The sequence below is a fragment of the Capsicum annuum genome, chromosome 2, assembly GCF_002878395.1.
Source record: "Capsicum annuum cultivar UCD-10X-F1 chromosome 2, UCD10Xv1.1, whole genome shotgun sequence".
NCBI classification, from domain to species: Eukaryota; Viridiplantae; Streptophyta; class Magnoliopsida; order Solanales; family Solanaceae; genus Capsicum; species Capsicum annuum.
In genome coordinates, this window is record NC_061112.1 from 153,678,347 (window position 1) to 153,696,396 (window position 18,050).

An 18,050-nucleotide genomic window follows, 5' to 3' on the forward strand; every position below is an offset into this window, starting at 1 on the left:
TTATCAATTAAAGATGTTAATTTTAAAAGGTTAATTATTTTTTATTGTTAAATAAAAAGTTAAAACTCATAAAATTGACACTAATAAGCTGCGGAAGATGCATAATTTGGCCCTCTAAATCAATTTTGATCGCTAATGCACTAGTATTAAACGAAATGTATTCTCAAATCATATACAATGTCAAATGAATTATAATAGGAATTCCGGTGCTTCACATCAAATATAACATGGAGTATTAGAACACATAAAATAAATTCTAAAGCCCTCCAGTTAAGTTAGAGCAGCGAAAAAAATAATATAGGCGCATTTGCTATGTAAGTATAGTAAATATTAGTGACTATTTTTGATGGCTAGCTATATGCTAAGAAATAAAAGTTTGACACAACAATATACCGTTTCATCTAAAACACATTGTGGAGTAATTGGCATGAGATAATAAGCACAACTAGCATGACAATGATGTCGTAGTGTACAAAATTTGCCAATAATTTTTTCATGCCCTTATTTAAAAAATAACAAAATCACTTTGTTTCATCATTGATAAGATTAGTTTAGTAAATTACAATTCTATTAAATTTTTCCTAAGTTAATGTGATGTCAACATGAACAAAGTAATATGAAATTGAGAAAGTGTTATATATATATACATATTACGATCCATATTTTTAGTGCTCTAAAAAAAATTATCACGATCACATATTAGTAACTCTCATGAATGTTATTTATATTATTTTTAAAAATATAACATTTAATTTATAATTTTTTAAAGTGATTCACTTTAAATTTATTCGATTAAATAAGTGTTTATTTGATTTTTTAATTTTTTGGTTAACACAACTACATCGTCTTTGATACTTTTACTAGATAGATTAGGTAAAGTGCAATATATGCATTTGATGAAAATGAGTCATATTACATTACTAGTCAGCTTACGCCGTGCTACACACGGCCCAATATTGATCATTAAAAATTCTACATCATGTATAATTCTATCATTTAATTAAAATCTTCATTTGCTTATTTGATAAATTCTAAGTTAGACATATATTATTATATTTAGATTGATGAAATTTGTATAACAATGTTTTTGGTTATTCAAATTTCTGTGGTATTGATAGTCTATTATATTTTTAAAAATAATCTAAGATTTAAATTATTGTGATTTATAATATTTTTTCTTTTATTTTACAAATTAGAAGTGACATAGTAAAATTATTATAGTAAATATTTGCGATTCTTTTTTTATATGATCTCATATAAGACGTCGAGTTAATTTAAAATATAAAAAAATAATTTATCATTTTGTGCCTATTTCATTTTTTTATTAAATACTATTAATTTTTTAATGCTTGAATTACTTATAAAAACATCAAAAAATAATTTATTATTTTATATCTATTTTTTTTATCAAATATTATTCATTTTTTAATATTTAATGACTTATTAAATAAATTATGAGTGATATAGTAAAATCACTGTTGAAACAACTGAAAAAGTCATGTTATAAATATTTATTTTAAATTTTTTATTACATAAATAACTTATAGAAATTAATTAGGAGTAATATAATAAATCAGGCGTATCGATCATGAGCAGTCTTCTTCAGCTATTTATTGTGACTTATTATATATGATAATTATTAATTCTAATTTTTACACTCTTTTTGTCGTTTTTACTTGAATCTATACTAAAATAAAATGCTTCATTATCCATTTTGGCAAATTGGAAGAGTTCTATAATTTTTTTCTATAATCATCTTAATATTAAATAACTATAAAATAAAATAGCATCAGTCAAATTTATTTAAAGTTTTAAAATCATTTATAAAATTAATTTAATAAGATATACTACTAATATGAAAGCAGTAATTGGATTTTCATTACGGTTCAGAGAGGTAAAAAAGATTTTCTTTCCATTCCTTTAATTTTTGGCCTAATCACTACCTCTTCTTGATATTCTGAGAGATTAGAGAAGAAAAAAAAATTTCTTTTAGGTGAAGAGAAATAGTCCTAAAATCCCAATTAATACAAAATTTCAGATCTCTCCTTTGGCTCTTCACCGATATCAGGTAACTTTCTTCTACTACCTCCCCCTTTGGTTGATCTACAATAGCATCTCGTGGTTTTGATGTTGCTGTATACTGTGAAATTGTGTATGATTTGTTTGCTTTGAATTGCATCTGTTCCACATTATCAGTACCGATCTATCTGTTTTTTTTTTCTTTTCACCATTTCTTTTTTATGTTTAACGGGTTATTTATCCTTGTTTGAAGTTAAGGCAGTGCTTTGAAATGTGCAATTTTCAAGAGAGGTATTGTAGAGGGGATAGTTCTACGGCTGTTCCGTATATGTTAGGACACCAACGTTGCTTGATACAGTAAAGTAAAGCAATTGAAGTGACATACAACAAAGACAAGTAAATCATATAATTTTATTAATCGTATTCACGACCTTTACAAGGCTTCATTTGAATATCTTAGGATTAAGCTGATTCCAGAAAGCTTAATTATAAAGACAATGACAGAAAATATAAAAGTATAATGATGAAGTCTGAGTTTCTTGTGAGAGTGTGTGGTTCTTAACTGAATGCCCCTCGTTCCCTTGTTTGTTCGAGAACTGTCCTATTTATAGAACCGCGTCTCTTTGAGTCCAAGTCCAATTGGAATCTCAGTTGAGAAGAAGTGGGTTGCTAATTGACAGTTGCCGTGTGGAATCACAACCCAACTACTTGCGGAGGTGATTGAGGAGTCTGTGAGTCTCTCAATTTTGTCTCCATGACTTAATCAGTCGATTAAATAAGCGTTACCGTGGATTGGATGAGTGGAAGGTTGTTCTTGCCCACACTCAGATTATAGAAGGTCTGAGAACAGTTGTTTGAACAACTACAACAACATACCTAGTGAGATCCAACAAATGGGGTCTGGAGAGTGTGGGTGTACGCAGACCTTGACCTTTGTGGGGTAGAGAGACTGTTTTGTTAGAATTTTTAGTTGGTTGGCATAGGCTTTTTTTATTTGATAAGGTAACATGTTGGTTGGCATTTGCTTCTTTATGAATGTTCAATGATGTTGGTGTTGTAAAACAGTACTTGTTGGATCACCGAAGTAGCAACTCCTTGACATCTCCCTCTCAATGACTGATGCTACTTTAATCATAAAATGTGGATTCGCTTAGTTATTTTGGATAAGTTGAATGTATATAGATCTATTTTAGTACAAGCCCATGCTTACATAATAACCACAACAGTAATAATAACTGTCATAATAATAATTAAAATTTACACTGAATTTGATGAACTGTATTCAGTTTTTTTTTTGGATAAAATTATCTATGTTCTTTATAAAAAATGGTTTTGTTGACAAGATCAACTGTCTAACATTCCATGTATTTATACTGCACACAGTAAAGCTTGTGCCCTTTCATAGCCATAAAGAAGTCAGAAACAGTCATTGAACTCTGAAGACCTTCCCTAGATCATTACCAGAACAGCATCACGAAGCGCTTTTCAGAAAAACTTCTTCTGTTGTGGTTCGGTTCTGAATATAGAAATGCTTGATCTGGCTTACTTTTAGATAGATGTATTCTGTAGATCAGTAGAAAGTTGTTGGTTTGCTCAAGTTGCTATGGTGGAGGTGGCCGGCAACTCATCGGTAAACACTCATATCTCTCGTTTTTCGGAAAGATTCATGCTTTAGTTTGTGCACATTTTCATATCCTTGTGTTGTCTTACATCTGTGAATTTCGGCCAATGCTAATAATGGGCAGAAACCCTTCTTGGATTTGGAATCGGTTGTGGGCGATTTGAATGTTGATGATGAAACTGCCAGGTTTAGTTTCATTTCCATAATGCTTGTGAGTCTTCATTCTCGATCCCCTATATATGATGAAATTTAGGACATTCGTCTTCTTTCTTTCCAGTGATGATATATCCCTTGAGGGACTTGAGGAAGAGTTGCAGGAATGTCAAGCAGATGATGTAAGAATATCATTCATTTATGTCACTTCCTTCATAGTAAAGCTCGATATTTGTTACAATTTTGCCCAGTTTTTCTCCCCTTTGAGAGGATAGGTTTGAGGACACCGACACCACTGATATTGGGTCTATATTTGCCTTCTTTTTATGAAAAGGTTGTTGCAAACATACTTTCTAAAGGTACAACGCTACGGGAATACACTAAAGGCGTTGAAAATAATTTGCGGCAAGTTGAATTGGATTCTATCCAGGTTTGCTCTACTAATACATTAATACTGTTTTGCCTATATTCAAAACTTGGGAGTTTGAGTTGTTCCAGTGTGGTCGTTTAGGTTTATCATGCATTTTGCTTACTGGATCTTTATTTATTTTTAATTTGAAAGAAATGTCCCAGTGATTAAGTACAAAAGTTTCTTGTTTCACTGTGTAATGAATCAACAAGTCTGCATCTTCTAGCATGTTCCCTTCCACCATCATTTATCAACAGTATTTACCTTTTCTTTTTGCCTTTGTCATTTTCTTAAAAAGAACCTTGCTCTTGTCTCCACATTGAATCCATAAGCATTTAGACCTTTGTCTCCAATTAATCTTTAGCTTGCCAGTTTTTCCCATGCCCCCATGCAATTAACTTCTCCGTTGTTTTGTTCTTTGACATATTCTCTTCCACTGCTCTTTTTCTAATTAAGTAAATAGCTTTATTAATAGCAGAAAAATCTCCTGTATACAAGCAAGCAGTACACCAAATAGTAGAGAATTTACAACATAATGTGATTCTCCACGAAAGACGCCCCGTCTTCCATATGGCGGGATCCTCATGGCGTGCATAAAAGAAACTATAAAAGAGTCTATTCTCAAATGTACATATTTATTCTTTATCCCTCTCAAATGCTCTCTTATTTCTTTCCTTCCTCAGTTCCTTTCAATGCTTCTAGTTTCAAGAGCTACATTGTCTTATCCCTTCTTTACTATCCTGAATTGTTTTCTACATTTAGTGCCTTCATTTTCCTTGCTAGAATATGGTCAACTTTTTCTCTTGAATTGTACTAAAATAACCGAGTTGTGTGTATAATTCAACTTGGGACACATAAAGGACACTTGTCTTCACTCATTTCCCACGTGCCTTAGAAATGTACGATGTTACGTTCTTTGATTTTGGTCTGTGATCAGCGTCAAACCATTGCTGATTTCGCCGAGCTTCTGAATATCCTCGAACTGTAGTTAGAATTTTCTCTTTATATTTAGTCAAACATTATATTTCTTTCCAGAAATAGACGTAATAAATCTAGTTGTCACAACACAAAATCATGAAAAGCCGAATGTACGTGGGGATAATGACAATACAATACGATTATTTCATACTTATGTGCTAATTTCTTAGGGAGTGCCTCTTAAATTTGGTTATAATGATGTCATGTGCTCTTTTATCAAATCAATAGGATTACATAAAGGAAAGTGACAATCTTGTCTCACTTCATGACCAAATTCGTGATTGCGACATGATTCTATCCCAAATGGAGACTCTTCTCAGTGGATTTCAGGTACTTTCTATCAGTATCATGTTAAACTGGGCAACAATTTTTTTCCTGCTTAAACAAATCATCTATCATTGAGGCTTAAACTTTGTCTGTTCCAAAGATGATATGATTGATAAGTGGTAAAAGTAGGTTGACTTGTTACTATTAGTAATATTGTGCTTTTATTTTGGGGTAAAATCACTATCAAGATTTCTCTATCTCTGCCTTCAGTCACCATACAAATAAGAAAATGGAAGAAATTAGTGAAAAACTACATAACATCTTAAAAGTGAACTTGCCTTGTATCTTTTGTCATTAAAACTTGATATTCACTGTTTTATCTGCCAGGAAGAGATAGGGTCAATAAGCTCAGATATCAAAATTCTCCAAGAGAAGTCTATGGATATGGGACTGAGGCTGAAGAATCGCAAGGTATTATAGTTAATGGGTGAACCTTCTTTTACTGTTTATAGTTTAATCTTGGGCATCCTTTATTTGGTTTCATGTAATTTACACTGTAGATTACTTGCTACCTTCTAATTCTGAAGCAATGTTGATACTAACAGTTGTTGTTGGAATGTATTTAAGTGTTCATATGTGAAAGTATCAGTCTCAATGAATAAAATATACTAATAGTATTTCATATGTGAAGGAGTTATTATTTGGTCTGAAAGTGTGGTATTGAGCATTTTCTTTTCATTTGACCAGTGCCTTACACTATTTGTAATGCTTCTCAGCACAGTCATAGTGCTGTTGGCAGTTTCAATAAAATGCTTAACATTTATCAAAAAAATGTTTTAATTCAATGTCGTAAACACTTCACATGTTTTTTCATTTTGTACCTCTTCGTAGACTTATTAGATGGATGCAAGTGCAAATTAGCCGTGCTGTGGAGTCCAGTATACTTGATATGACAAACCATATTTGAGTCTTGGTGTTTGAGCCGGGAAGATACTTTCTGATGTCTGTAGTGTAATTGCTAATGGTTATGTTATTTTGCAGGTGGCAGAGTCAAAGCTTGCAAAGTTTGTCGAAGATATTATTATTCCTCCAAGGATGATAGACATAATTGTTGATGAAGAGGTGCTTTTGGCTCCTTGGTTTGTTTTTTTCTCATATTTATTCTTACATTGTATCATCAGCTCTTCTGAACCGTGGATCTTCTTTCCCTGTATTACATATGTTTAATTTTCAAAAATTGCATATTTGAAAGCCTTGTTCACTAGTGGATTCTAACCTGCCATTCAACACAAAATCAAATGGTTATAGGTTAACGAGGAATACATGAAGACCCTTGAGATTTTGAGTAAAAAGCTGAAATGCGTTGATGCAGATCCCACAGTTAAAACTTCAAAAGCTCTGAAAGATGTTCAGCCTGAGCTAGAAAAACTTCGGCAAAAAGCAGTCTCCAAGGTATGTATATTCGGAGTCCTCTAGTTGTATGCCGAGTTTACAAGATATATAATGGGGAGTGTGCAAGGCTAGTCCCTTTGGAAATAAAATTGGAATGGTATGAGAAGAATAGCATGTCCCTCGTGCAAGATGTCATTCAAATTGAGAAATGTCCAACTTTTTTCAATTAAAAAAAGGTGTGTAAGGTTACACTGACAACCAATTCAACCATTAAGCCAAGTATACAAGCTGTACAACAACAACAACAACAACAACATGCCCAGTGAATTTCCACCTAGTGGCGTCTGGGGAGGGTAAAATGTACGTAGACCATACCAATACCTCCAAAGAAGTAGAGAGACTGTTTCTGATAGACCACCGACTCAGGACGCTAGGACAGTAAATACGGTTGTAATAAAACATAAAACAAGATGAAAAAAAATAGAAATAAGGCACCCACAAAATAGTACGATACGTTAACAAATCGCAAACACCCGCCTCCCCCAACCCACCTAACTATAGACTCCATCCTATGTGCAAAGTCCTACAACTACTAGCAGACTACCCCACTGCACACCTAACTAATGGCTACGACTCACCCACACGTACTAACCTACTAACCTTATTCGTGTTCTTCATACTTTCCTATCTAGGTTCATGTCCTCAATAAGCTATAACTGCTCCATGTCATGTCTAATCATCTCCCTCCAGTAATTTTTCGGCCTACCTCTATCCCGCCTGTAACCATCCAAAGTTAACCTCTCACACCTCCGAACCGGTGCATCCGTGCCCTTCTTCATCACATGCCCAAACCATCTCCACCTCACTTCCCGCATCTTGTCCTCCATCGAGGCCACTCTCACCTTCGCCCTAATAATCTCATTCCTAACCCTATCTCCCTTAGTAAGTCCACACATCCAACACAACATTCTCATTTTCGCCACCTTCAACTTTTGGATGTGAGAGTTCTTGACTAGACAACATTCCGCTCCATAAAACATGGTTGAAGTATGCAGCCCAGCCAATTTCAGGCAGCAATAACACCCTTACTTCTCGTTTGTTTGCTTCACACCCTGCTCTTGCTCAAGTACCGTGTCTTTGTTGGACTTCACCCTAAAAACATTTTTTCACTGTTTTTCCTGGATTCTTTCCAGTCTGCATCTTATCTTTCATTCAATCTGTAACACTTCTGGATATTGCTATGGAGTAATATCTGTGCTTTCAGTTTTCCTGTTGCCTTCTTTTCCGAGGATCCTTCTTTTACTGTTCGATGAGTATCCTCTCAGTTAACTACAAGCTTCTTATTTATATCAAGATTTGAAACATTTTGCCATCATATTCTGAGAATCCTTCTTTCACTATTCAATGGTTTACCCAATTTAATTCTCCAGACTTCTTACTTATTATCAAAATTTGATTACATGTAATTTTCATTGCTACCTTCTATGTGAACCTCCTTGTCTCTCAAGCACTTTCTCCACATCTTTTAGCTGGAAAAAGGAAACAAACATGTTTTTTCTATGGTTTTGATGCATCTAATTCATGCTGTTCTTTATAATGCACTCGCCACCCACGACAATGTTGTGCCTTCATAACTGATGTCTAATTTTTATTTTCACTTAATGCATATGCTTTTTATTTGTTTTTTTTGATCTATAATTGGCTCGCCAATAAGAAGAGTCTTAGATAATTAAGAAGAGTTTTTGTCACATCTAATCCACTTTCTTGTTCCTCTTCTAGGTGTTTGATTTCATGGTTCAGAAGCTATACGCTTTAAGGAAACCCAAAACTAATATCCAGATCCTTCAGCAGAGTGTCCTCCTAAAATATAAGTGAGTTGCTTCTTCTTTTGGTTTCTATCATATATTGTATTTCTCATTCCTCTCTTCCTGACAACTGTGACTAGCTAATTTGTTTGTTCACAACGTATTTCCTTCTCTACCATTTACCTCATTGACAGCGTCCAATAGTAACTGTTGATTTAAATTTACCTGTTAAACATATCGTAGATAGCAACATCTTTTGTTTGGTTTTTAGTGTGGCGTGCACAAAATTTATGAATTTTCGTATGCGCTGTCAATGTTTGAAGAAGTGAACAAATTAATAACTTAGTAACAAGTGGTGTCATTTTTTATATTTGTACCCAATGTTTTATTTTGCTTATGTGTATATCTTGTAAAAGTTTTCGACCAAGTGGCTGTTCCCTGACACTGCTGCTTGGGGCAAGGTATATGTGCCACTGCTTTTTACTGCTCCTAACTGCAGTACTGTTCTGCTTAGCTACTATTTCTTGTCAGCTGTCAGGATATTAGAGAATTTCTGAACAAATTTACCTTTTACATAACAATGCCGACAAAATTTTATCACTTTAAGAAACTTCTTTCGTTCTTTTTGCTTAGCCTTCCATTAAAAGGAGGTATGTGCAAAAAGCAGACATGGTTGAGGAGTTGCTGTCATTTGAGTACTGAAAATTAATGAGCGTTTTGTGTGTGGAAGAAGAATAAAGGTGTGTCATTGTTACTCAACAGGAATTTTTTGAAGAACTTGAAAAAACTCTCTTGAAAAATAATTAAACAAACAGGTTTTTCCTTTTTAAAAACAGGTTCTTGAAAAACTTAGAAATAATAAAGAGCATATGTACAAACAAAGCCAAATTTACATGCTATCCTGGTGTTTTTTGGGGCAATACCTTTTGTTGCTATTGTGGTCGCTTAAATGATATCAAGCAGGATGAGTTCTTCTTAAGAGTTCCATAACTTAAAATTATGGTGATCATCAGCCCCAATTCTTACTTCTAATTTCTTTTCACCTTTCAGTTTCCTGGATTTATCCAAACATGCAATTGAAGGTTATTTTTGCAATTATTTCTCAGGTATATCCTTTCCTTTCTCAAGGAGCATGGGAAAGAGGTGTATCTGGAGGTTCGAGCTGCATATATTGACACAATGAACAAGGTTAACTTTTGCATCATTAGTTCATTTAGGATAATTTTGCTAGCTTAGGTTTTTGATGAATCGATGGTAAATATTTTGAGTTCTTAGATGTCTTAACTCATTGAGATCGGTGTGGTAGCTCTTGACGTGCAAGTTCAAAAAGAAAATTTAACATTTTTAAGGTCAATGAATGCTTAACTTGACTGTTACTTTGGTGCCCATCCTTGAAGATCTAAATTTTTTGTTTATGAGTTCTAAATGTTTTTCCGTTGTGTATGGAAGCGGGCAAACCACACTATATCTCTCTCAAGAAAAGACATGCCTACATGACTTAATTTGGTGCTTTGCCTAATGTTTGGTATGCCTTTAGTCTGATCAGTTTTAAGATATTGTCATAGGTTTGGTTGCCCTTATTTATTGTTATATTTAGCATTGGAGCTTCTCTTTTATCTTGTAAGCTCTAGAGAATGTTATCAATCACAGTTATCACATCTACACGTGATAACAGGTTTAATATGCTTTTTGGCAAACGAGAGGTTTGCTCTTTCATTTCATTTTTGGTGTAAAGAAAGACATGTAGAAGACAGAATCTTTGATTGACATGTTAGGTCTTTTGTAATTAAGGTAGATCAACTGATCTATACGCTGTACACACGGCATGCATTGCCTTAGTGCTTATATATATATATACATATATATACATACACACACACATTTATATATTCCAATGCCAAAGATGTTCATGATGTTCAGTATACCTATGGATAGGTCTTTTATTGTCCATCCCATGGACAACTCCTTCCTCTTATTTATTCTTTTGTTTGAGTGCTGCTTGAGTGAAGAAGCCGGTTGACTACTTTCAACCAGACAAAATCATCTGATTGTGCAGGCCTCCTTAGGGTTACCAGTCTCATAAAAAGGGATTGTGCTTTTTCATGAATACTAAAGAGAATTTGTGTCACAGGTTCTGAGTGCACAGTTCCGAGCTTATATTCAGGCTTTAGAAAAGCTTCAGTTGGATATAGCAACATCTAATGATCTGATAGGTGTTGACACCAGAAGCACAAGTCTTTTTTCGAGAGGAAGAGAACCGTTGAAGAACAGGTCTGCAGTTTTTGCTCTTGGAGAAAGGATAAACATTCTCAAGGTCTTCATCTTCTTTCTTTGAGCCTTGATCTTATGACCAAAAAAATTGTCACTTTGTAGTTCTGTTGAGGGCAGAGATTATGAATTTTGTGCATCATTGATTGTTTAGTGCTTATTCAAGTATAAAAGGTTTCCGTAAATCCACTCCGGTGGAATTACTTTTTAGTTTGAACTTTGAAGATAACTTTGATTTAGTGCATTTGGAGGATACTTTGCCTGATTATTTGAATAAATATATATGACTACTGACTAATTCATCAGTACTAGCGGCAGACGTGTATGGTCTTAGCACCTTTATATAGCAGATACTTAATGGAGATAATGTGAAGTCTCTTTTCTATAAATCATAGGTATTCGAGGAGGGTTGTGAAAGGGAAGGAACCTGTCTAATTCTGAAATTCATATTCTGTGCTGCTTTGGTTCTTGCGCCTTTTTATTCTGTAGAATGTATTTTTATTAAATAAAAATTGCTTATGAAAGATGTGATATTTGTAAGTATTACTTTTTCTTGTTAAGGAGGAAGTTCTCTTTGAAATGTTCTGTGGAGACTGAAGACAAAGGAAAATGTAGCTCCAAGAACCATATGACTTGCATCGAGGCTCATTCCTTTTTACATTTCTATACAAAGTTTAGCCTGGTTTAAACCTGTATAAGTAGATCATTCGATACCTTCTTGACTCACCTATTTTCAATCTATTGGTCCAAGTATCAAGGCAATTGAACATATGCAACTAACTTGAAGAATATGCTAAATAATTTCATAAAGACTTGGAGCTACCAGATTTCAATATGTTAACTGTGGGAGCCATTCTGAAAAAAAGAGAAATAAACACTACTTGGCGAAATAAGGTTCATTTAGAATCTGTTTGAATCCATCTGCTAGAGGTTGTGACATCCAAATAATCCCATTATACCAAGGCCTTTTCTTGTGTTGCACATTGACCACTACTTATGCTCAGCTAGCACTAAAAACTCTACTCTAAGTGACAGTGGTTGAATTATCTATTTCAAGAATTCAATTTTCTATCAAATCTTGATCTGGTCTGATCCCCACCCCATTCATAGGGAGATACAAGAAATGTTGTAGCAATGTTCATGATGATTAGATGAAGTATTTATGGCATATACGTTCCACTGTGTTCAGGAGATTGATGAGCCTCCGTTAATTCCACATATTGCTGAAGCCAGCTCAAAAAAATTTCCGTATGAGGTTCTTTTCAGGAGTTTGCACAAGCTGCTCATGGATACTGCTTCATCTGAGTACTCTACGATTCTCTATTTGAATACCAAGCTTCTGATTTGTGGTTCACTTTGAAACAGTATAGCTTTCCTACTGACAAAGTGGTAGCTTTCCTTGTTAAATATGTATTAACTTGCTTTTTCCTTTTATTTGATTAGGTACCTTTTCTGTGATGATTTCTTTGGAGAACAGACCATGTTTCAAGATATTTTTGCTGGTATGGAAAGTAATGAGTTAGAGTAAACATTTCCTTACGTACCTTGCTGCAGATAAATGTCATGATTGTGCTTCTTAAAGAATTTATTGGTAAATAAAACTCAGATGTCAAAAGTATCTTGTCAACTCTAGATCAATCTGTTTAACAGAAGCTGTATATGCAGTTCCTCGGAATATCAACAATATCGCATGTTGCCTTTAATCGGTTAGATTAAGTTGAGATCTTCCTCTCCCGATCTGTATTATGAAATATTTTCAAACACCTTCAGTACATGCTGAAATATGCAAATTTTTATTTTGATAGCAATAATGCAAATTCTTGGATTTTCAATGAGATTAATGGTGAACATTGTGTGATATCAGGCCCGTTTTCAGTAATTGATGAGCATTTTGGTACAGTCCTTCCTAATAGTTTTGATGCAATTGGCTTGATGCTCATGATTCGCATTATACACCAACACCAGGTATATTCCTAAACTTCTATTCTGGTATTGCCTTTCAAAGCAAACAGAGCTTGTATTAAAATCCTATAAAAGGAAATTTGTGTCTGGTAAAGTTCCAAGATTCACTTGATTGTTGTGTTTCGAAGTCCTTTGGAAGACAGATGCCAAATATCAGCTCTGTCATTGTGTGTAGCCAATGGGATATTGCTTAGTTCACAAGCTTAAATAGCCAGGTGTCTGTCTATTTTCTTCAGTGGCACCAGAATCTTTACACCTCCGGGTTTTTTAACTGTAAACTTATTCTAACGACACACAAATTAACATTGTTGAATAATCATATATAACGTTTATCACTTCCACCTATGTAAATATGTGGGCGTACACATTAGTTTGAAAATTGGTTTTCTCCTATGATAACCATATGATAACCAAACAATGACTGTTGCTGAAGAAATTGATTTAATTAGAGACACTAATTGCAGGTGGTGATATAATCCAAAATTTAAAGGCCCTTACTTTTCAAATTTTCTTTCCTACGTTTCTAATGCATCTGATGATAGCAGAAATTATACTTATCTATTTTTTATGCAGTTATTTATAGTAAGAATCATTCTCAGCGTGTATAAATGCTCTTTCTGGAAATTCTTCTAGTTTAAAGAGAGTGGAAACAGTGATATCTATTTCAGAATCGTACATGTAAATTCTCCAAAATCCTTGATTGTGTATTCCATATATAATTCTTGATGGGCTATACATTGGACTTTTTGGTGGCTGTTTTTCCACACTTTATCACTAAACACCTATTTTGTCAGAAAGATCTTAAAACAAATTATGGGCTTGATGCTGGTAAATTATGTAACCTGTAATTGGTTGGAAAATTGACTTTCTAGGATCGTTATTGTAAATTTCTGAATTGTAATTGGTAAAGTTGCTGCCATGTGACCAGGAGTCACAGGTTCAAGCCTTGGAAACAGCCTCTAGCAGAAATGCAAGGTAATACTGTGTACAATACACCCTTGTGGTAGGGCCCTTCCCCGGATCCTGCATATAGCGGAAGCTTTAGTGCGTCGGGCTGCCCTTTCTAGGTCATTTAAGTTATTAGGGGACTGCAGAATTTGAATTTATGAATAGAAGGAGAACCAAAAGGGAGTAATAGAAGAAACTGGAGAAATAGGGTTAATGAAGTGCGGGAGAACCACGAGTCACAAGTTCAAAGCGAGAACCATGAGTCTCAAGCTCAAAGCCCAATGGAGACAAAAAGTACTAGTGATTTCTTACCATCGGTCCAACCTTGGTGGACAAAGCTGCCCTGTATCTATGTTGATGGGAGGTAGCAGTTACTCTGTGAAATTAGTTGAGGTGGGTGCAAGCTGCCCAGGACACCATGGTTATCCAGAAAAGAAAAAGAAACCAGAGAAAACATACTAGGGAAACTAAATCTTTCTGATAACTCCAGTAAACGTTTGGCAGCAACTTTGAGAAGCAAGGATTACTGGTAATCTAGCTGATTGACAGCTTTTAGTAAGTCAGACTTGCTCTAGTTTTTTCATTATTTTGGTGTCTGAAGTATTGCATACTGCAAATTCGGGAGACACTAGAAGACACTAAACTATAGAAACAAATAAGATCCAAAACATGTTAACAAAATGCTAAAATGACTAAACTAATACATTATAGATTCTTCAAACTTGTTCAAGTTAAAACAGTCTTATCCACTAGTGCTTTAAGTTCATTGTTTCATGAATAAAAGTGGTGGCGAAAGTGTGGATCATCTTCTTATGCATTGTAAGGTGGCTAGGTGGTTATGGAGGGAGGCCTTAGATTTGTTTAGGTTGCAATGGGTCATGCCGGGTACAGTGAAGGAGGCTTTGCAGAGTTGGAATCATATAAAGGAGAAGGAAAGCCTGAGAGTATTGAGTGTTGCCCCCTTAGCAATCATGTGGGTCATTTGGAAAGAGAGGATTAGGAAGGCTTTTGAAGGGGTAGAACTTGATTTCACAAGATTAAAGAGTAGTGTTTTGTACCTAATTTACTTTTGGTGTACTTGTGAGGTCCCAATTTGTATAGAGGGAGGATTGGACCTCTTTTATTGAGAACCACATTTTGGTGTTAGTTCTCTCATTTTGGTATGTGTACGGGGTTCCCCCAAAATGTTAATAAAATTATTTACCTTATCCAAAAAAAGTTCATATCACTGGTGCACTTTAATCTTCTTCATCCTAGTTAGTCATGCCCATACATAATGCTAAAAAGTTGAATTATTGCAATTAAAGAATTTTATTGTAATTTTAGTCTAGCTCAAAAGAAAAAGAAAAATAATAGAAGCGGACTGGGGGAATATCTCAAAGATAAAAAAGCAAATAAAATATCATATATTCTTATTTACATTTTTCCTTTCCAGCGTTTAAAGCTTATAAAGATATTTGATTATTAGAAAATTCATTGAGGAATCATGTGCTTAATGCACATATGTGATGGTCCAATAGCATGCCAAATTTTGTTTATGAATTTGACATCAAATGTGTGGTTAAGGCTCTTAGTTATTGCTGGAATCTTTTCTTATCGAAGGACTGCTTTTGTTTCCCAGCTTGTAATGTCCAGGCGCCGAATACCATGCCTGGATTCATACTTAGACAAGGTACGTATCATCTAATTCACTTTAGCAGATATCCATATTCGTGCCTTCTGCACATGCATGTGACCTATTTGTGTAGAAGTGAAATTAGAGGGCTTGACAGCTGTTAGTTTCACCAGATACTTATTTTTCACCTGTTGCCTTATGTATATCCTTGTATTTTCCCCCATTTGTTGCTACTGTGATGCGGAAAAAGGATAACTGCACAATCATAGCTAGGACATGCAGGGTTTCCTGTGCTGAAAGTATATCATATTATTAATTTAGGATATAAATTTTCATCTTGAGATTCATGATATTTGGCAGGACTACCTAGCATCAGTGAAAAGAGAAAGTTAAATAGCTTGCTAATAGAATTTGTTCAGGAGGACCATTTTAAAATGAGAAATAAGGATTATCATTCATATGATAGAAAATTCAGCAAAGGTGAATATAAATGCAACATAACTCCTTAAGGTCTTTAGAAAGTTCAACATAATGACATTGGAGCCAAAATAAAATGTTTTCTTGTAGTTATCTTTCCTTTATGATGGACTGCTTTCCCCTTGTTTCTTAATGAATCTTGACAGGTTAATATTGCTTTATGGCCGCGTTTCAAGATGGTCTTTGACTTGCACCTCCACAGCTTGCGAAATGCCAATATCAGGACTCTCTGGGAAGATGATGTTCACCCACATTATGTGATAAGGCGCTATGCTGAGTTTACTGCCTCCCTTATTCACCTTAATGTAGAATATGGAGATGGCCAGGTTGGGGAACATTAAGGTCCACTTTTTACTTTGTGGTTTACTTGCACCGGGCTGGCTTTCATACTTGCTACTAATTTTGTAGCTTGAACTGAATCTGGAGAGACTCAGAATGGCTGTAGATGACTTGCTTGTCAAGCTATCACAAATGTTCACTAAACAAAAGCTGCAAACAGTATTCCTTATAAACAACTATGACATGATAATATCGGTTCTGAAGGTAAGAAGTCACTATATTTTTCTTCTCTGATCAACAATAAATGAATAATGAGAAGTGCAAGTCGTTGTCGTGGATTTATATGGTCAATGCACATATGCTAGTTGGATAATTGTCCAATGAAAACATGAATTATAAAGGAAAATGGGGGTCCGTAGGACAATTTCCCTGGTCTCCTTGTCTGTTATACGAAAAGAAATACGGAAGTCATGATTCCTGTTCTTATTATATTGCAAATATGGATAGTGACGCTGATTATTTTACTCTGAAATTTTGTAAACCATCAAACTATAAGCGTAACAATATTGGCTATTTCCTATCTAAACATTTGATACCATTGTAAGGAGATCTTATGTAAGAAGTCTAAATTGTACTGACATTTAATGCTAAAGAAACTTAAAGCACCGAATGATCTTTCATTTGCTTCCAGGAAGCTGGTCCGGATGGTGGGAAAATCCAGCAGCACTTTGAAGAGCTTCTAAAGAATAACACAGGCATATTCGTGGTGAGCACACAGTTCAATTCTTGCATCCCAAGAGTGTTGAATTAATTATAGGAGTAGTTATGTTTCTCTGACAAACACGGAGAGCACTTTTTCTATTATTGCTTGACTGTCAGTTTCAGTTAGGTAGCGAAGTTAACTTAGGTGGTCTGTTGAAAATAAAGTTCATTATGTTCTTTGAAGAAAACATCAGCTTTGAAATAGAATGAACCAAAAACAAAGAGTTAATCTATATTTGTAGTGAGTGCTTGAATTTGAAGAGAAAATTTTGGTGTTGATTGCTAACCCAAATAGTGGATGCCTTCTCCTAGGATTTGTAATCAAAGTTAACATCAACATCTAGTAAAGTTGTCCTCATGTGACCAGGAGGTCAGGGGTTCAAGCTGTGGAAACAGCGTAAGGCTACGTACAATAGACCCTTGTGGTCCGGCCCTTTTAGTTGAAATTCTGGTTCTTATATTCAATCTTATTGCAGGAAGAATTGCTGTTGGAGCATTTTAGCGATCTCATCAAGTTTGTAAAGACGAGAGGGTGTAAGTGTAAATGCTATGCATACCAATTTATCTTAAACCTTGTCATACGCACTGATTATTATCTTATTGCAGCTGAGGATTCAAGTACCGGCACTGAAAGACCTATAACTATTGCCGAAGTAGAGCCGATTGTAAAGGACTTTGCAAGCAGATGGAAAGCTGCCATTGAACTTATGCACAATGATGTGATTACTTCTTTCAGCAATTTTCTGTGTGGTATGGACATTCTAAGAGCTGCATTAACTCAACTTCTTCTTTATTATACGAGGCTTTCAGATTGTATAAAGAGGATAAATGGTGGGTCTACATTGAACAAGGATCTTGTTTCAATTTCATCGATAATGTATGAGATCAGAAAATATTCGAGGACTTTCTAGGATTACAGTCTCTGGGAATCTCTGTATTTACGTATAAAGATATTTCAATTGACCATCACCTTGTTATCCAACTGATGTTTTGTAAGATCCTATATATGTGTTTCGATGACATCTTCCACAACTTATTAATTTGTGTAATGATCCTTATGGTATTCTTGCTGCTGTGTTCCACGCGTTGGAAGTG

The 18,050-nt window shown here is 34.6% G+C and overlaps 1 protein-coding gene across 2 annotated transcripts; it reads left to right on the forward strand.

The window, feature by feature from the left end:
• The first annotated feature begins 1,719 nt into the window (after positions 1–1,719).
• On the forward strand, positions 1,720–18,018 carry LOC107860762 (vacuolar protein sorting-associated protein 52 A). 2 transcript variants are annotated; one of them, XM_016706235.2, is made up of 21 exons: positions 1,720–2,068; positions 3,403–3,649; positions 3,765–3,826; positions 3,918–3,975; positions 4,128–4,223; positions 5,409–5,510; positions 5,835–5,918; positions 6,489–6,569; positions 6,756–6,899; positions 8,619–8,710; positions 9,751–9,832; positions 10,776–10,958; positions 12,102–12,217; positions 12,356–12,414; positions 12,777–12,877; positions 15,444–15,494; positions 16,061–16,240; positions 16,323–16,457; positions 16,885–16,959; positions 17,432–17,489; positions 17,562–18,018. In XM_016706235.2, exons 2-21 carry the CDS (start codon positions 3,623–3,625, stop codon positions 17,864–17,866), a joined length of 2,091 nt encoding a protein of 696 aa, XP_016561721.1. In that variant the 5' UTR covers positions 1,720–2,068; positions 3,403–3,622; the 3' UTR covers positions 17,867–18,018. The 2 variants fall into 2 exon arrangements, with proteins under 2 accessions (XP_016561721.1, XP_047263606.1); XM_047407650.1 differs by having other exon boundaries at positions 1,875–2,068; positions 17,432–18,018.
• Positions 18,019–18,050: the final 32 nt, after the last annotated feature.